Source organism: Cebus imitator, unplaced genomic scaffold, assembly GCF_001604975.1.
Source record: "Cebus imitator isolate Cc_AM_T3 unplaced genomic scaffold, Cebus_imitator-1.0 Scaffold68, whole genome shotgun sequence".
Classification (NCBI taxonomy): Eukaryota; Metazoa; Chordata; class Mammalia; order Primates; family Cebidae; genus Cebus; species Cebus imitator.
In genome coordinates, this window is record NW_016107383.1 from 6538396 (window position 1) to 6558815 (window position 20420).

The 20420-nt window shown below is 36.2% G+C and overlaps 2 protein-coding genes across 4 annotated transcripts in view; one reads left to right on the forward strand and one right to left on the reverse strand.

Moving 5' to 3' along the window:
• The window catches only part of MRPL13 (mitochondrial ribosomal protein L13), a 66611-nt gene extending 59267 nt beyond the window's left edge, over positions 1-7344 (reverse strand). The window contains exons 1-2 of the mRNA XM_017530711.2: positions 7011-7344; positions 5144-5267 (exon numbers count right to left, since the gene is read on the reverse strand). Of these exons, the coding sequence (XP_017386200.1) occupies positions 5144-5267; positions 7011-7037 (151 nt within the window). The 5' untranslated portion in view covers positions 7038-7344. The remainder of the gene's footprint in view (positions 1-5143; positions 5268-7010) is intronic.
• Positions 7312-20420, forward strand: part of LOC108305938 (MDM2 binding protein) — a 74054-nt gene continuing 60945 nt past the window's right edge. For 2 of the 3 annotated variants that reach the window (XM_017530709.2, XM_037739318.1), the window contains exons 1-7: positions 7312-7529; positions 8362-8442; positions 12651-12724; positions 12813-12964; positions 15238-15296; positions 17144-17288; positions 18249-18366. In XM_017530709.2, the coding sequence (XP_017386198.1) occupies positions 7412-7529; positions 8362-8442; positions 12651-12724; positions 12813-12964; positions 15238-15296; positions 17144-17288; positions 18249-18366 (747 nt within the window). In that variant the 5' untranslated portion in view covers positions 7312-7411. The remainder of the gene's footprint in view (positions 7530-8361; positions 8443-12650; positions 12725-12812; positions 12965-15237; positions 15297-17143; positions 17289-18248; positions 18367-20420) is intronic. The other variant, XM_017530710.2, reaches the window with a different exon arrangement.

Below are 20420 nucleotides of genomic sequence, written 5' to 3' on the forward strand. Positions count from 1 at the left end.
AAAAACGAGCCCATATAGCCAAGACAATTCTAAGTAAAAAACAAAAACAAAAAAAACAAAGCTGAAGGCATCATGCTACCTGACTTCAAACTACACTACAAGGCTTCAGTAATAAAAACAGCATGGTACTGGTACCAAAACAGATATATAGACCAATGGAACAGAACAGAGGCCTCAGAAATAATGCTACACATCTACAGCCATCTGATCTTTGACAAACCTGACAAAAACAAGCAATGGGGAAAGGAGTCCCTATTCAATTAAAGGTGTTGGAAAAACTGGCTAGCCACATACAGAAAGCTGAAACTGGATCTCTTCCTTATACCTTACATAAAAATTAACTCAAGATGGATTAAAGATTTAAACGTAAGACCTAAAACCATAAAAACCCTATGAAGAAAACCTAGGCAATACCATTCAGGACATAGGCCAGGGCAAAGACTTCATGACTAAAACATTAAAAGCAACGGCAACAAAAGCCAAAATAGACAAATGGGATCTAATTAAACTAAAGAGCTTTTGCACAGCAAAAGAAACTATCATTAGAGTGAACAGACAACTTACAGAATGGGATAAAATTTCTGCAGTCTACCCATTTGACAAAGGGCTAATATCCAGAATCTATAAGGAACCTACATTTATAGGAAAAAAAAATACCAACAACTCCATCAAAAAGTGGGCGAAGGATATGAGCAGACACTTTTCAAAAGGAGACATTTATGCAGCCAACAAACATATGAAAAACAGCTCATCATCACTGGTCATTAGAGAAACACAAATCAAAACCACAATGAGATACTATCTCACACCAGTTAGAATGGTAATCATTAAAAAGTCACGAGACAACAGATGCTGGAGAGAATGTGGAGAAATAGGAACGCTTTTACACTGTTGGTGGGAGTGTAATTTAGTTCAACCATTGTGGAAGACAGTGTGGCGATTCCTCAAGGATCTAAAAACAGAAATACCATTTGACTCAGCAATCCCATAACTGGGTATATACCCAAAGAATTATAAATCATTCTATTATAAAGACACATGCACACGTATGTTTATTGTGGCACTGTTCACAATAGCAAAGACCTGGAACCAACCCAAATGCCCATCAGTGATAGGCTGGGTAAAGAAAATATGGCACATATACACCATGGAATACTATGCAGCCATAATAAAGGATGAGTTCATGTCCTTTGCAGGGACATGAATGAAGCCAGAAACCATCATTCTCAACAAACTAACATGGGAACAGAAAACCAAACACTGCATGTTCTCACTCGTAAATGGATGCTGAACAATGAAAACACATGGACACAGGGAGGGAAACATCACACACCGGGGCCTGTCGGGGGGTTGGGGGATAGGGGAAGGATAGCATTAGGAGTAATACCTAATGTAGATGAGGGGTTGATGTTTCAGTAAACCACCATGGCATGTGCATACCTATGTAACAAACCTGCATGTTCTGTACATGTACCCCAGAACTTAAAGTACAATTTAAGAAAAGGAAAGAAACTTTCATCAGCTGGAGAAAAAAGGTTTGAGCATCAAGTATAAGAAATTGAAAAAGTCATAAATCCTTGCTCTTGCCCAAATCAAACCATTTGGAATACTCTTCCTCTTAGCTCCACAGATCCAAAAATCTGACTTAGCTCCAATGCCAGTGCCCTGACTAAAAGTATTTCCTTCATTTTCACAACTGGGATTCATAAATGCAGGCATTTACTTAACCAACATTTCTTACATTTCAACTATGTGTCAAGCACTATTACAGGTACTGGGGATACAGTTGTGTACAAAATAAGCAAAATTTAATGTGCTCTTGGAACTTAATCTAGTGAAGGAAGGCAGATAACAAACAGATACTAACACAACATTTCAGGTGATACATGAATGTTATTTTTTTTTTTAAAAGCAAGGTAAAGGTATACAGAGTGAAAGGGTGAGCAGAGGAATCAGGGAAGGCATCTCTCAGAAAATAAATGCCTGAGCAGAAATCTGAAAGATGTGAAGAAAAAAGCTATGCAGATATCTGGGAAAGGATATCTAGGCAGAGGGAACAATGTGTCTGGGCGCGCTGGCGCGTGACTGTAATCACAGCACTTTGGGAGGCCAAGGCGGGCAGATCACCTGCGGTCAGGAGTTTGAGACCAGCCTGGCAACATGGCGAAACCCCATCTCTACTAAAAATACAACCTTAGTCGGGGTTAGTGGCATATGCCTGAATCCCGGCTTCTCAGGAGGCTGAGGCAGGAGAAATGCCTGAACCCAGGAGGTGGAGGCTGCAGTGAGCTGAGACTGGGCCACTGCATTCCAGCCTGAGCAACAGAGTGAGACCCCCGTCTCAAAAAAAAAAAGTAAAGCCATAGGGCAAAAATGTGCTCAGCAGGCAAGTTAATGGAACAGCATAGGCCTGGGTAGACTGATTGACAGAAATAAATAAATAAAGGAAATAAAGTCAGAAAGGTAACTGGGACCATATTATTTAGGTCCTTGTAGGACACACAGAAATTTCATTTGGAGTAGATAACTTTAGTTGATCTATGGAAAAAACATTACATGGAGGCAATAGCAGAAGAAAACAAGATCACAGTGAGGCAGTTTTTGGAATAAAACAGGATAGAGTACAGCAGTTTAAAATCAGAGTAGAGGGAGAGATGATGACAGGTGCCAGAGTTCAGATATCTTTTTTTCTAATATATTTTTAAATTATGTGTGCGTGTGTGTGTGTACTTTTTAAATTGTTTTGGTTTAACAAAGAGGAGTTGCAGATGAGGCAAAGGCTTCAAATGAGAGCAACTAAAATAACAGAGATGCTATTAGTTGAGACAGGGAAGACTGGGAAGGAACAGGTTGGTTTGGGTGAAGTAGACAGGAAGCAAGACATCTCCAAATGGACTTACTCATTGGAGATGTCTACTAGACACCAGAAGAATTTGCTGAATAGAAATTTGTATATGTGAGTCTAGAATACAGGGAAGGGGTTAAATTTGGGAGACATTAGCATAAAGATGACTTTCAGATACAGGAGACAAAATGCAATCATCTAAGGCATAAGAAGAGGTTCAGGAATGGGCCCTGAGGCACTTCCAGTTTTTGGTGAGAAGGGCATTTGAGAGTTTAGAAAGCTGAGGATAGCCAAGGATACTAAGAAAGGGAGAAGAAAGAGAGATCAGTATCCAGGGAAACAAGCGAAGAATGTGTTTCAAGAAGAAAGTTCTCTACATGAAAATTACCCTGGACTCCTCACAGCAAGAAAACAAAAGGATTATTCTAGATCAAGAGACTCAAGGAACATAACAACTAAAGAATACATTAACCTAGGTTGCATCCTGGTTCAAAAAAATAACAGCTGTAAGAATGAACATTAGATCATCTAATTAAAGTACTGTTTATTTTCTTACGTGTGCCAGTGGCATTCTGGTTATACAGAGAGTAACTTTATTTTTAGGATATGTATGCTGTAGTATTTTGGGGGAATTATAATGGCATTTGCAACTTATTTTCAAATGGTTGAATAAAAAATACAGGATAAAATGTTAACTGCATTTAGGTGGAGGGTATAAAGAAATGCATTGTACTATTCTTTTACCTTTTCTGATCATCTGAAACCTTTTATAATCATAGTAAGAAAAAAGCAAAGGACAAACAACTCAGTGAAAGAACTGGCAAAAGACATGCAGAGCCATTTCACAGAAGAGGAAGCCATAAAGGCCAATAAATGAAAAGATACTCAGCTAGCCATATTTGTCATCAGGAAAATGCAAATTGAAATCACAAAGCAAGCATTTTACATCTACCAGAATAGTAAAAATTAAAAATAATGAACATATCAAGTGATATTGAAGATGAGGAGTCATGGAAACTCTTGCACGCTACTGGCATGATAAAGACTCAATAGTTTCTATGCACCTTAAAACCCAGTCATTCCTGTCCTTTAGGCATATCTTGGAAAAATTCTTCCATGTGTACTAGTAAAATGGCACAAGAATATTGATAGCAACATTAACGTAATATAAGACACAACAGCAAAAAAACTGGAAACAAACCAATGCTGAGTGTATGGGTATTCATTTCATCATTATCATCATTACTATGGTTAATTTTCTTTAAAATATACATATGTTTGGGCCCGGCGCAGTGGCTCACACCTGTAATCCCAGCACTTTGGGAGCCCAAGGCGGGCAGACCACAAGGTCAAGAGATCGAGACCATCCTGGCCAACATGATGAAACCCCATCTCTACTAAAATACAAAAATTAGCTGGGTGTGGTGGCGCACACCCGTAATCCCAGCTACTCGGGAAGGCTGAGGCAGGAGAATTGCTTGAACCCGGGAGGCAGAGGTTGCAGTAAGCCGAGATTGTGTCACTGCACATCAGCCTGGTGCCTGGTGAGAGAGCAAGACTCTGTCTCAAAAATAAAACACACACACACACACACACACACACACACACACTAATATATACACACCTTTGTGTGTTTAATATATCGCACAGTGAAAGTTAAATAAAAATGTGATCAATTATAGCAAATGCTGTTGACAAGTCAAGCAGTATGAGGACTAAAAACTGGCATCTGGATCTGGCCATGAAGTGCTGAGGGCAATGAAATCCACAAAAACTGTCAGCAGAAATCTTCTAGAATGAAAACAACTTTTCAAATTTTATTTTGGAAAAAGGATACAGAAAAGCAAGTCTATTAATCTTATTAGTGAAAATAAGCTTCCCATATCTAGCTAGCACCATATATTTTTCCAGTGGAAATGAATTTTTAGAAGAGAGGGCAAAATTATTTCCCTTAAAAACTCTTTACATGCAGTTCATCATGTGAAAAGACATGTACAAGAGTGAAAGTTTAAGTCATGGTGCAAATCAGGTTATTTCTGAGCATGAAGAGGGGCTACTAATAATTTTGCTGGGCAGTGGCATAAAATAGGCTGGTTCTGGGTAAACTGATTCATATGGTTTTCCCGTGAATAAGCCAAATTCAGTTGAAGGCACCAGTATGTTTTCAGCAAGAATGGAACACAGGATTCTCAGGAAAAATAAAAAGGGTCCTTAAACTCAGTCCTGTAAAACTTCATCAAGATTCTATGCCAGCATAGAAACTACAGTTGTTAATAACAGGTCTAAAATAATACTTACTCAGTTCATGGTATACAGGTTTATGTAATCCCTGAAGTCTCATTGATGCCATAGCGGCAAGTTTGCCAGGTGGCTGCATTTTCCCATCTAAGAGATACCATATTCTAGCAAAAGTGGCCCATTGCTTGAAAAAAAAAAAAAAGAGGAAAAAAATTATCACTAAAATGAAAATACAGTAATTAAATTTATTATTTTATACTATCGCATGTATTGTACATTTAATGTCAACAATTTCTTTGAAAAATAACTCTATTGCTGAAGAATTTTTGTTTTCATTTCTATTTCTGGAAAAGGGTTTTTTTTTTTTTTTTTTTTTTTTATTCTGGAAAGACAAACGCAGTAATTATTCCTGCCTGGTTTTCTACATGTTTTGTTATAAACAACCCAAATATATATTTCCCTTTAGATTATGATTTTTTTTGTACAACACATAATAGAATCTGGAGGGGTAATGAAAAGCTTGTAAGAAAGTAGAAGCTGTTTATGAAGGTCTTCTTCAAATGTCTTCAAAAACATTTAAAGATTAATAGGTACATTATATTGAAAGCTGAGTGGCCAAGTGGAAACCGAAGACCATTCAGGAGTTTAATTCCTGGGGAGAGTTAAATAGAACAATGTAGTTGGGAAAGTACAGATGGATGATGTGGAATAAATTTCAACTTTAAAAAGTTACCTGAAACAGGTATCTTTAGACCACTGCTTCTACAGTATTCATCAATGTTTTCAATTTCTTAAAATATTCTAGTCCAGAAGATCTCCACCAGTTACTTTATGCATATACACAAGAGGCTAAACAATGCTGGAAAAATACAATGGGGCTAGCTGGTTTTATTTTAAATGTACTTCTCACAACCTCAAACTAGTCTACACATAAGAAAACAGGCCAGTTTTTGTCCCCATCCACTGCAGACTAATAGATACTTTGACAGAAAAAAAAAAAACAACTTTGATTTAAAAAAATGCAAATGCTGGACGATGTCAAATTGCTAAAAAAAAGTTTTTAAAAGTTTTATTTTGCTTCCTGTATTTATCTCATCACAGACAACAAACAGTCCAAGGAAGGAACCACACTTGGAGCGGCACTGAGCTAAGAGTCATCTTAGGCCGATATAGCCCAAACTAACTCCTATTCTTTCACCTCAAACCTGCTTTAATCTCAGCCTTCCCTATCTCAGTTGATGACACACCCTCCAGTTGGTCAAATCAAAAAACCTTGGAGTAATCTTTGCTGCTTCTTTCGCTGTTGGCCTATATTTAACCTTCAGAAAATCCTATTGGCGCCACCTTCCAAAAAATCCTGACCACTTTTCAACACACTCCATAGTTTTTCTAGCGTGACCTCTGCACCATCACGTCTCGCCTGGATTACTGTTATACCCGCCAAACATGCTTCTGTCCTCCACTAACCCCTGTTTCTGAACAGTCTATTCTCGACCCAGCAGCCAGAGTGCTCCTTTTGACACCAAGTCAGATCATGTTATTCCTTGGAGCAAAACCCTCCAATAGGTCCCCATTTTACTCAGTAGAAAAACAAATTCTTACAATGGCCTACAATGCCCTAAGTGATCAACCTTATGACCTCTCCCACCTTCTCTCCTAATCCCCTTCCCCCTCCCTGAAAAAAAAAAAAAAAAAAAAAAAAAAAAAACATGAAAAGCGCAGTTTGAAAAGAAGCGGGGATGAGTAACAAACAAACGGCATTAAGTGCTTGCCAGACTGACGACCCTCTTGTGCTTTCCCCAGGCACCTCTTAGCCGAGGGTCTCAGCTTCCCTGCCGCCCCAGCTTCGCTACTTAATCTGCCAGACCCAACGCTCTCCTTCTGCCAGTATAATGAACCCCATGAAGCCATAAGAGTCCGAGCTCACCTGGGGCGCCCTGGAGAAACTCGACATATTTCCCAACTAGCAGCACCGTCCGTCCTTCTCCCGGTAGCCAAGCCGGGTCACGCAGCCTTACTGGTCCGGCGGGAAACGCTAACACCCAAGCATCACAGTTCCTAGTCCGTCCAGCACTCGTCGGCCTCTCCCTCTTCCTTTAGTTTCCTCCAGTCTTCCCCACCGCAGCAATTTCATCATGAAAGGAGCAGATAATGCAGTTATTTAGAAAATAACTCCCGAAAATAACCCGCCTGCTGGAAAACTGCGGAAAACCGACGGAGGACACAATTTCCAGGAAACCTAAGCGAAAGGAACCGGAAGTGCGTCATAGCGCGCCTATGTTTGGATGTGGTAGCCGAGACCTAAAATTGGGGGTGATCTGTTAGGAGATGGATCGGTACCTACTGCTGGTGATCTGGGGGGAAGGAAAATTCCCGTCGGCGGCCAGTAGGGAGGCAGAACATGGACCAGAGGTGTCGTCAGGTGAGGGTACTGAGAAGCAGCCGGGTAAGCGCTGGGATGAGAAAGGGCGGGAACGATTTGGGAGGGGAAGAAGTTTGAGTTTGTGATCAAGTTCTGCTGGGAAATCAATATCTAGTTGTCTCAAGAAGCTGGGACTTTATCTGGGATAAAGTTAATGAAGCCTGCAAATATAGCATCTTCTTGGAAAAACATGGACAAATTTGTGGATGCAAGATTCCAGCCCTCAGAAGTTCTTGGCATAGGAAATATTTAACTTAACAAATTTTCTTTGCCTTAGTAATGGAATTTCCTACGTTTTGGAAATGTATGCTTTTATTATTTCTGTTCCTATGTTTCACATGCAGATGATACAGAAAGGAACAAGGTGAACAAAAATCATGCTGTCCTAGAATTTACACCTAATGGGAGGAGACATCCCACATATAAACCAAGTTTTGAAAACAAATGATGAATTTTAAATGATCTTAATTGTTATCGATTGCATTGCTTTTTGGTGCACCTGTCTAGATTCAGTATTGCATTTGATGTATTCATTTGTTTCGATCAAAATAGGCATTTTGAGGAGTAAATGTATGTGTTTGTGTATAAGGTGTTGTGATAGTTTCCCTTCAAAATTATTCTTTTGTGAGGAATTTTGCATTTGTGCTAACCGGCTGGAATGTACAGATCGGGAGCCTTTTCTGTTTTTTTCTGCTTACTTTAGATTTACTGTATCAAAACTTGAACAGATCTTGAGCAGTGTGTAGTACTTTTATGTACAACCTACTGGTCTTGAGAGTGTCTGATGGTGAAATTGGACTAGGTTAGATTACGTAAATCTATAGCCCTTTGAGTTAGTTTGCCTTTTCTTTTTCAGACTTCACAGCAGCAAATATTTATCACCTTTTGAAAAGAAGCATTAATGCTTCAATTAATCCGGAAGATAGTACTTTCCCTGGTAAGTATAGTAAACCCCTATTTTCTTTGACAATTCTAGGTTCTCAGCTTGAGTTTTGCTCCTTTTATGAAATTTTCTTGCCTATCTTAGTTGTGTATAACTAAGGGGAATGTGGCTTTATGAGGATGATTTTTTTCCTGAGTAAAAAATGTAAATAATGCTACCACACGATTTCCTTACCATTTATTTATTTCTTTATTTCTGTTCTTAGCTGTTACTGATTCTCTTAAAAGTACGTAATAATTGCTAAACACAATGAGCTTTTCTCAGTTCTTATCTGCTTTTACTTTTTGAAGTATTTCAAGTTTTTGACCAACCCATAGTTTGTAAAAATCTTTCCTCCTTTAGCTCCTATTGGCATTATGCAAATGCATTTAATTACTTTGATAGTTTTCTTTTATTCCCTCTTCTTGTCCTTTATCAGAGAATATCCTTTAAAGGTTCTGAAAATGGAGATGCCAAAACAAACCAATACCTAAAAGTTGAAGGAAGTTTCTGTCGATGCAAGGAAGGGTCTGCTCCTTTTGATAACTTTGTAGTTCCTGTGACTATACAATCTGCACCTTTCTCTTCTTTCATTAAAGAACCTCTTCTCTCTCAGTGTCAACTACCACCATCGGGGAATGATTTCTAATAAGCATATGCTGCCCTAGCCTGTTTTCCAAGGCCCAGTAGTATGCATTAATTTTCAAGTTGCTATAATTTTAGTCAATACTGCTATTATTGCAGGAAAGATTTTCTTTCATTTGCACCTCAACTGTATATGTAAAAGAGCTCTTGGGAGAATTGCAGGTGTTCTCATGATAAATTTTACTTTCCACTTGTGTGTTTAGGAGTTTCTTATACACATGGTCCTTGTTTTGCATGATAGTGTGGTACTTTATAATCGATTGTGCAAAGCAATCCTAATATAATAATCAATGAGAAAAATTAAAATTGTTCCATGACTTTTAATATCTTTTGTCAAAACATTAAAAACTCTCTTATTGTTATAAATTTTTATGGAAATAAACAAATTGTAAACATTTACTTTGTACACTGTAATTTAAAACCTTAGAAACATTGAGGATTAAAGTGTTTTATTCCTTTGTATTAACCCTATCAAGAGTAGTTAGAACAGTGCCTTCCACCCTCCCATCATCATGTAACTTATGATAGAGTGAATATTTTTTCTTTTATTGGCAAATTATTATATTCCAGTGGTATCAACTTCCAGTGTTTTATTCTTTGATTCTTTTTTTCTTTTTTTGAGACAGGGTTTCATTTTGTTGCTCAGGCTGTAGTCCAGTGGCCCAATCATGGCTTACTGCAGCCTCAACCTCCCCAGCTCAAGCACTCCTTCTTCCTTAGCCTCCTGAGTAGCTGGGACTACAGGCATGAGCCAGCACATCTGGCTTAGAGACAGGGTTTCATTGTGTGGCCCAGGCTGGTCTTGAATGCCTGGGCTCAAGTAATCCACCTGTCTTTGCCTCCCAAAGTGCTGAGATTGCAGGCGTGAGCCACTGAGCCTGACCTGGACTTTCAATGTTGTAATATATCTCAGTTCCATTAATATTAAGGTTTTTGCTAGCATCATTTTCTCTGGGACAGCTTTATGTTTTTCATCAAAATGTGTTTGTCACACCAGCTATTTCTAGAACTCTGTTTACATTAGCTTTGAAGATTGCTTTCAGTATTAGCACTTTTTGTTTCTTTGGTGTTTATCTCTTTTTTAAAAATTCCCTCATCCATTTTTCCATTTTTATAAAATATCACAGGGTTTAGACTGGAAGACCAGGAGGCAACACAATCACATCCTTTGCTACCTGTGTGTGAACTGAATGGCACTTGTGCAGTGACCAATCAGTGACACCCTTTGAAAGTAGTAACATTATTGACTACTGATCAGGACACACATCTTTATATGTGTAGTGATTTTGCAGACCCAGCAACTTGCAATGAAGTCTTAAACTATACAATTATAGTTCATTAATATACCATGGTAAGTGAAATTTGAACCAGGTTGTTGGGGAACTGCTGTTATTTAAGCTATAGTAACTGGAATTTGCACATATCAGAGCCATGCAAACAGAAACTGCCTGCACTGAATTTCCTGCCATACTAGGATTATTGATTTCAGTAATATGGCAAGTTTGTGGGACGGAAAGTACAATATGATTATAATGGGATAAAGGTGGAGAGGTAGGCATAGCTCTTTAGAGGATTTTGTGGTGTCAAGGTGTTTGGATTTTTTCCTAATGGTAATCAGCAGCCACTAAAAACTTTTAATTAAGGAAGAGACATGATCAGATCTGTGCTTTTGAAGTATTCTCCCTGCAGTATAGTAACGAATTAGAGAAAAGTATAGCTGTTTCTGAATAGGGGGATGCTGTAGAAGACCAAATGAGGAACAGGAGAGGCAGCCAAGGTGGAGGAAAATGAATAGATCTGAAGGAAATTATGGGGGTAGAATTCACCTACCTTAGCACTGAATTGGTGTGATGTAGAAGATGGGAAGGATGAGGCAGGAATCAAGGATGACATTAGGTTTCTGGCTTGGGTAATGGCATGATGGTGGCATTTAGTGAGAAAGGAGAAGCAGATTTGAAGGGAATGTGACATGTTCAGTTTGGAACATGTTAATAGTTGCCTGTCAGATGTCAAAGTAAAAATGTTTTCTAAAAGTTGGATACATGTGTCTGGAACTCAAAATGTAGGAAATGCCTGGAGATACTAGGTTGGTGCAAAAATAATGGCGAAAACAGCAATTATTTTTACACCAGCAAATACAAATTATAGAACCAATGTATAGATGTCAGGTGAAGCCATGAGAAAGGATGGGATTGCTTATGGATAGTAGGAAGAACAGAAAGTCTCAAACTGAATTCCAGTTTTCAGAAGAACTGAACATCAGTGTTTAAAAGAATAAGAAGGAGCAGCCAGAAAGATGGGTGCCACAGAAGCCAAGTGTTTTAAAGAGAAAGTAGTCAAATATGTCATCTTCGATTTTTCTTTTATGCTGAGAGATCAAATAACAACAGAACTTAAAAACTGCTAGATTTAATAACAAGTCAGTTATTGGTGACTTTGGTGAGTGTTCTTTCAGTGGCATATTGGAGACAAAAAGACTAAAATGCATTTGAAAGAAAGTGGAAAAGTTGATTAGGAAATGGAGACAGGTGTGGACAGCACCTTCAAAAGTTTATCTTTGAGGACAAGCTAAGGAAGAGAAGTGGAGATGAATTTAAAGGGACCCCTTTTTAAAAAAAGGAAATACTTCGAGAAAAACTTGTGTGTATTTAAATGGCAATGGCAAAGAACAGACAGAAGGGAGTAGATTGAAATGCAGGAAAGATAATGTGATCTGTGGGATTAGATGAGAGAATCAGGGGTCTCAGGAGGTTTGGAGGATAACATTGAATTGGAAGAACAGTGCCTCTTACATGTTGAAGGGAAGGAAAGAGGAAAGACTTAATGGAATACAAGTTGAGTTGTATGTTTCCTGAGAGAATGTTGTAGAAATTATTACCTAATAGCTTTTATTTTGTTAAGGGGGTAGGAGTCTTTTGCTGAGATTGTTGTTGGAAGAAAGTGGTAATAAGAATTTAGCATCTTACCTAGTTTGCATTAGGTAAGCCTCAGTTACCACACTACTTCTTCCTTTAATACCAGTTTTTACACATCGCTCTAAATTCTTCATGACTCCTTGACACATACCCTGGGGTGACCCTTAATCTTGTATCTTCATGTAATACTCCATTCTCCAAAAAGAGCATCTTCCTTATCTTTAGGCTGGGGTTGCTCTTTAACACCTCTGTCTCTAGTCAGGCTGAACCAATCTGCATGGTCTTTGGAGAGGGAATTGTTTTTATTAAAATGACTTACATGGTTTTGTGTTACTCAGTAATAATTGAGTAGCTGTATTTTCAACATCTTTATGGTAAATTGTAATCTGTGTGAAATGATGATTAAAATAATAAATAATAATATGGATTTTGAATTGTGACAAATGAAAGCCAAGTATTTATTGTGAGTAAAGAATTTTGCTCTTTAGGGAGATTGTTCTATTTGGATTTTTAGCAGGGATTTTTTTAAAAGATTCACATATGTATGCTGGATAATTATGTAATATGTTTCAAAATTACAGTCTCTAAGTACAGTGTATATTCTGTGTCATCTGCTTATTTATGGTCTGCCTTTTTTCTAATAAGTGTGATTTTATTTTCAAGCCTGTTCAGTAGGTGGTATACCTGGTTCCAAGAAGTGGTTCTTTGCGGTGCAGGCAATATGTGGATTTTATCAGGTAATAGAAATTTAAAAATAGCTATTAGTGAATGCCTGTCTAAAGAATTTCATGATCCATTATTTAATGCAATCTTTTGATTTATTAGTTTTGTAGTTCTGATTGGCAAGAGATACATTTTGATACAGAAAAAGATAAAATTGAAGATGTTCTTCAAACAAGTATGGAAGAATGTTTGAGTGCTGTTGAGTGTTTTGAAGAAGAAGATAGTAATAGCAGGGAATCATTATCCTTGGCTGAGTATGCTTTTCTGGTTTTTGTGTTATCATTAAAATACTTAACATTAGACAGTTATTTTAAGCCATGAAAGTGAAGATTGCATATTTTAGCATCTTTACTGAATAAATCCTAGTTAATTGAAATTTTTAACTCTTCACTTTCGAAGACATAAGGCAATTTGGGCCTTTTATTTGAATAAAGTTCTTTAAAATGCATGTTGCTTAAGTGTACATAATGTCAAATCATATAAAAAGTGATATTTTAATTAACATGTTACTTTCTTGAAGATAAATTCTGCCTAATATTCTATTTTATTTTTGAAACAGGGTCTTGCTCTGTTGCCCAGGCTGCACTGCAATGGTGCAGTCATGGCTTGCTGCAACCTTGACCTTCTGGGCTCAAGCAATCCTCTGACCTCAGCTTGCAGAATAGCTGGGACTACAGGTGTGCACCACCACACCCAGCTAACTTTTGTATTTCTTTGTAGAGATATAGTTTCACCATGTTGTTCAGGCTAGTCTTGAATTCCAGAGCTTAAGCATTCTGCCTGCCTTGGCCTCCCAAAGTGCTGGGAGTACAGATGTGAGCCACTGTGCCTGGCCAATAATGTATTTTAAAAGCTTGAATAGAAACATTTTTTAATGGTAGTAGCTAGCATTCATGCCAAAGTATCATTCTCATTTTGCTATTTGAGACCAAAATATGTGATTTCTTTAATTTATGTATATTTGCAGCATTTCAGGTACCTTTTAAAATCTGTAAAGATTGACCCAGATGGAAGAGAAATCTTCTTTTAATTTAAAGAAAAAAATGTAAAAAATAAAATCCATTAAGAGTTTGTGAGGATTATATATACATGATTGAGTTCACTTTTAGGTTTTATTGAATTATGGTACAATATGTAAGTTGATCCAGGTGATGTAAGTTGTGATAATAATTTTTCTCTTCATGAAATATCTCCTCTTATAGTTAATACCTTTCATTTTAGTCTTCCACAACATTTCATGACAGAAAACTGAGCTTATTTTAGTATCCACGTATTCTGTCTGTTAGTCACTGTAGACTTAAAAAATTTCATTTTTCTTTTTCCAGATCATATTTGTTTGTACTGATTAATAAAAGGAGATCTTTCAGAAACAGATGATTTATCATTGAACCAGGGATTAGTGGAGGTGGACTCTATTTACACAGTCTTAGGACAGTCACTTAACTTCTCTGATCTTTTGTTTTCTCATTCATGAGTATTGAAGTACTTTTAGATGATTTCTTAGGTGCTTTCAGTTACCCTTAAAAACTCTTAATACCCCATATGTTTTCCTACCACTATTAAAAGACAAGTGTAAAAGTTTCTGATAAGTGACCTAATAATTATTTCCACAAGAGGGAGCCTGAAAACTAGAGTTTAGATAAGACGCCTTAAGCTTCTAAGATGAGGATGGGTTTATAATAAAGGATTTAAGTACCTTTATGCTATATAATAAACTTTTTTAAGAAAAAAAATGTGTCATGTATTTAAAACTAATAGGTTTTGAAGAATCTTAGGAGGGCATCATATTATTTAGTCAAGACTGTTGAGTACCATTCGGAGAAAAATCATATCCTTTTTTATTAAACACAGCATTTTCTTACTTTTAAGATTCAGAACAATGGCTGGGCACAGTGGCTCATGCCTGTCATACCAGTGCTTTGGGAGGCTGAGGCAGGCGGATGACTTGAGCCCAGGAATTTGGGACCGTATCTCTACAAAAAATAAAAAATTAGCCAGGCATGGTGATGTGTGCCTGTAGTCACAGCTACAGGCTGGACATTGAGGTGGGAGAATCACTTAAGCCCGGGTGATTGAGGCTGCAGTGAGCTGTGATCATGTCAGTGCACTCTAGCCTGGGTGACAGAGCAAGACCTTGTCTCAAAAACAAAAACCCAAAATAAATAAAGATTCCAAAAAATATTTGATCTGTTAGTTACGATTTACATTTAGTATGCTAGTTATAATTTTTTGGGGGGGGGTTTATTCCCTTTTTTGTTTGTTTTGGGGTGTGGGTAAGAACTTGTCCTCCAGGCTTGAATCCTAACTTCCATACATACTAGTTACGTAACTTCAGGCAAGTTTTTTAAAGTGGAGATAATAATAGTATTATAGTAGTACCTCCTGGGATTATCATAAAGATCAAATGAGATTATGCATCTAATCTGTTTAACAGTGCACAACAATCTTTTTAGTTAATATTGCCTATTATGATTATATGTAATATGTATTTGTGTTTTTTTTCCCCTAACTTACCCTTTTATTTTAGTCTCTATGAAGAAGCTGCAGAAAATTTACATCAGTTATCAGACAAGCTTCCTGCTCCTGGTACTATTTTATGATTGCTTTCAGTAATTTGTATCTTATTTTATTACACTTTTTATGAATAAGTAATAAATTCATTCTTTATGTTAGTGTTCTCACTTCTAATCTTCAAATTAAAAATGCAAAACAATTTTTAATTGAAGTTGATACAGAATGTACTCCATTAGAGTACACTACTGAGATGTAGCAATTCTCTTCATTGTTTTCATTTAGTTAGGCAAAAATTAGAATTTAGAAAATTAAATACCTATCTCTGTTTCTTAGTTATTACTGAAGAAAAATCTTTCTATTACAGACTGTTGCTTTTCAGAGTATGTTCTGTAGAAGACTAATCCTATAAACAGATCTTTAAACAAGAGATTATTTAACCTTGGTAATTTGGACAGCGTTCTTTTATGGTGAAGCAACTATATGCATTAGCAAATGGAATGTCATATCGTAAAAGAAAGCGTTTCCTCAGCAATTTTTTTTATAGAACCTATTTTTTTTTTCCCATAGTGGAAAGACTATTTTGTAAAATACTATATCATAGTACACGTATTGATCAACTTACCACCTATGCAACTTACAACCATTCGACTTTACGAACACAATCGCTAGCCACGACTGCTCCGCGTCTGGCAACGCAAACGTTGCCCAGCTGGGCGTACGACAGTGCGGACCAGCTTCTGGCAGCACTACCATCTCCGCATGTACCATTTCAACTGTACATATTGCCTACTCAACTTATGACCAAATCGTATTACGACTGGTCCGCTGCCCCGACCATGGTCGTAAGTCGAGCAGTAGCTGTATTCCTAAAACTGGTTTTTGTCTTAAACTAACCTTTATATTAATCAAGTTGCTGTCATCTAGTAGTTGGTATTATTGGTATCCACAAATACTTGGAAGAGCATTCTTTTCTGAATAATTTGTTCATTGAAGGCCATTATTAAGTAGGTATTTGTACTAGGGGCTGAGTGTACCATGATGAATAAAGCATCTGTGATTAACATAAAGGACCTTATAGCTCACAGTCAGTCTGATCTCTGTGCTCAAGGAGATCATATATTAGTACAAAAAGCCCTACAAAGAAAAATAACCGAATGAGTTGACAAACATATCAACTTTTAAAATGAAATGTGTTGAGTTCAAAGTATGCACTGAAATATCACATAATTGTTTTAGCGAATTAGAATACTTTCATTATTAAATTTATGTTCAGTTTGTTTCTTTTTGATTTTTCTAGTCCTTCAGGATATTTATAATTTTATGAAATTTAAAGTTTTGTGAAGTTATTTTTTCTCAGGAACCAATAATAATGTCAGTATAATTGGTTTTCTGAGTGTTTTATTGTCCTTTTAAAAAGAGACATCATTTATTTGAACATCACAGTTTGGCACTAATTCATTCTTTTTTGGATAACAAAATTATGTTTAGAAAAATATAATGAAATTGCACAGGTGTTTTTTTTCTCTGTTGAGCACAATAGCATTGATGATGTTAAAAGCAATGTGTATAATTAACCACTGCTGCAGAATTGGCAGGCAATTATGATATAGTTTATTGTTTTCTAGTATATGCTAGCTATTTCATCATTTGATTTAAAGCCAAGAGTAGCTTTAAATCAAATGATGAACATTAAAAAATTTTGAACTCCTAAGGACATACATTGTTTTGAAGAATTTTGGAAATTAAAACTAAAATCTTCCTTTGTCTTCTAAATAAATATAAAATTCATTCTTCTAAATAAACATAAAATTCATTCTTCTAAATAAACATAAAATTCAGTTGTTCAGAGTACTATTTTTAGACATATCAGATCTAACATTTAAAAAAAAAATTACAAAAATGCCTTTTTGTCTTTCCAGGTAGAGCAATGGTAGATATAATACTATTGCCTTCTGACAAAGATCCTCCTAAATTGAAAGACTGTTTACCTACTGTAGGAGCATTAAAACATTTGAGAGAATGGTATTTGGCAAAGATCACTATAGCTGGAAATCACTGTGAAATGTAAGCTTCTTTGTTCACATTTGATTATTGTCTGTGTTGTGTTTTCACAATTAACATACTATTCTGTTTTCAGAGTCAGCATTTGAAAATTAATGTGACAAGATAAAATTTTATGTTATACCATGATTGCAGATTTGTCTATTGAGAAGAATCTAGATGTTTCATAGTTTATGTTTCTGAGATATTTGTTTTTAGTAAATATTATTGATGCTGTTTTACAACCATTATCAAGCATTAATTCTATAAGCCACTATTTGCTTTTGAACATAAATACACTGGATTTGTAATGATGTATTTGTTTTTCTGTTATGTGCCAATGTAGAAATAAATATACACTATTGTATTTTTTAATATTTTAGTAAGGTTTAGTTGTATTTTACAATTTTGATCCTTAAGTAAGTATTCAATTGGATTTAATAGCGTCATGATTTGTTTTTATTCAGTGAATGTTTATTGAGCACTACCTTTATGGCAAGCCTAGCAGTATATGCTGGTAAGTTAAGAAAGTGAAAAGACATGATCTTTTTCCCTAAAGTGCAGGGAGAAACAGAAATGCTAACAGTCAAGACAGTCTGTGATAAGTGCTGTTATAGAATTCCATACAAAGCAGTGTGGGAACAATATAGGAGAGCAGTTCTCCTTTTGAAGATAAGGAGCTGACGTGTGCCTGTGTGTGTGTTTATGTACATCTGATACCTTTAAGCCAATAGTAAGAGAAAAGTGTCTTTCTTCATCCTTAGTACTAAAGATAATTACTCTTAATTTGTGAGGATGTTGGGACAAATGAATATGTGACAGCAACTCCCTTAGAGATTGCCTTAATGGGTGTTTCAATATTATTAGTAGGAAAAATACAGCAATATAAATTTGGCAATTTTGCCTCTTAGGCTTATAGTTAACTATAATTATTAAATTAGTAAAATATAAAACCCTGTATTGTTGTAATCTTTTTTTTAATAGAAACTGCCAGAAAATTGCAGAATACCTTTCTGCTAATGTTGTATCTTTAGAAGATCTCAGAAATGTTATTGACTCAAAGGAATTATGGAGGGGAAAAATACAGATATGGGAAAGAAAGGTAAATGAATTATTCAGTTTGCCAAGAAGGTCTTTCAATTTTATTTATAACACAGATATTTAAGTAAATTGTAATGAAAATGTACCTGGTAAAGATATTCTGAAATAGCACTATCTAATTATAACTTTCTGCAATAATGGAAGTGTTCTATATCTGTGCTGATACAGTAGCCTACACACCACATATTACTCCTGAGCACTTTATATACAAGTAGTTCCACTAACTGAATTTTTAATTTTATTTGATTTTAATTAATTTTAATTTAATCACATAATAATATGATTATGTTTTGAGTGCTGCTTCTAGAATGTAACATTCTTTTAAAACATAGAATTTGACATTGAGTTCATGTTGTTTATCCAAATTGTTTTATTTTGTTATCTGTGTAAACTACTAGGAAAATTACTTAGACCATATTGTCTTGCCATAATACTACTTTAGGTGATCTCTGCTGTTTACTTACCAGCCCTCTGATTTTTGAACAATTTTTTTAACCTTATTGGACCCCAGATTTCTCAATTATAAGACAAGAATATTGTATTAGGTGGACTCTTCTAATCCTAAATTTCAATGAAGTTTTGATTTCATTTTGACATCTCTTACTATGAAAGAATATGTTATTGGGTTTTGTAAGTTATGTCCAGTTTGAAATAAGTATTCATAGTAATTTAAGTATTTGTGTAGATATGCAAAGCTAAACTAAGAAAATTAACGTTTGTTTAGGATAGCATGGGAACATGAGTAGGCCTTTGAGCTCGTCTAAAGTTTTGTTACACTAATTACTAGACATGTTTTTCCTTTTCAATTCACCCTTCATAATGGTTTAATAATATCTCTGATTGGACAACAGGAATCAGTGTGGCTGGATTTGTCTTGTTGATTTGCATGTTTGCTCATCCTAATCTCAGAAAGGTTAAATCTGCAGGTGAACTTTCTCTGCAAGTGTTTTAATGTAAAAAAAAACAAAAGCAAAAAAACCCACATAGCCATGTGGAAGAGTGGAAGATACAGTTTGCTAGATTGCTTTTGTATGTCTTCTGAAACTGCATGTTTACATACAGAAAGATAATGGCAAAGTTCTTTTCATGTGATTCTTTTATTCTCTTTAATAGGAAATTAAATGTACATATCTCCACTGGATGCATTAAAAACTTGAAATCACTTTTTTTGGTAGAGAACAGCTTTTTAGCCAAGAGGCTTTATGGTGATTAAGGACATAGATTCTAGAGTTATATTGCCTATAAGCAAATCCCAACTCTTTTTGTTTCTAGTTTTACATGGCATGTTGTGTAATGCTTAGCCTCTTGGTGCTGCAGTTGTCTTCATCTGTAAGATGGTGATAATAGTTCCCATCTCATAGATTTGTATGATGATTAAATTATTTAAAGCACAGAGTTACCACTCAGTTAGCGTTAGCTAACATTATTGTTGTGGCTGCTATTACTATTAGCATCCTTGCTATTACTACTTCTGCAGCAATTGATCTTATCATCAACAACATTTATCAAAGGCAAACTATGTGAGACACTATAGTAAGGGTCTAGTAAGGAATAAGATAGGGCTAGGAGTGGTGGCTCACACCTGTAATCCCAGCACTTGGGGAGGCCAAGGCAGGTAGATCACCTGAGGTCAGGAGTTCGAGACCAGCCTGGCCAACATAGTGAAACGCATATCTACTAAAAATACAGTTAGCCAGGCATAGTGGTAGGTGCCTATAATCTCAGCTACTCAGGACGCTGAGGCGAGAAAATCACTTGAACCCCGGAGGTGGAAGTTGCAATGAGCCGAGATCATGCCGCTGCACTCCAGCCTTGGCAAAAAGAGTGAAACTTTGTCTCAAGGCAAAAAAAAAGAAAAAAAGAAATAAGACAGACAGCTTCTGTCTTGGCATAACTTCAGACTGGTAGGAAGCCAGATACTGAACAATGCAAAAGAAGTTGTTTGGTCCTGTGGCTGCATAGAATGAGCTTAACATATTCTTGCTAGCTGGTGAAGGGCCAATGAGAACTTTCCATGAAAACCTGAAAAACTGATGTTTAAGTTGAAATAGGATG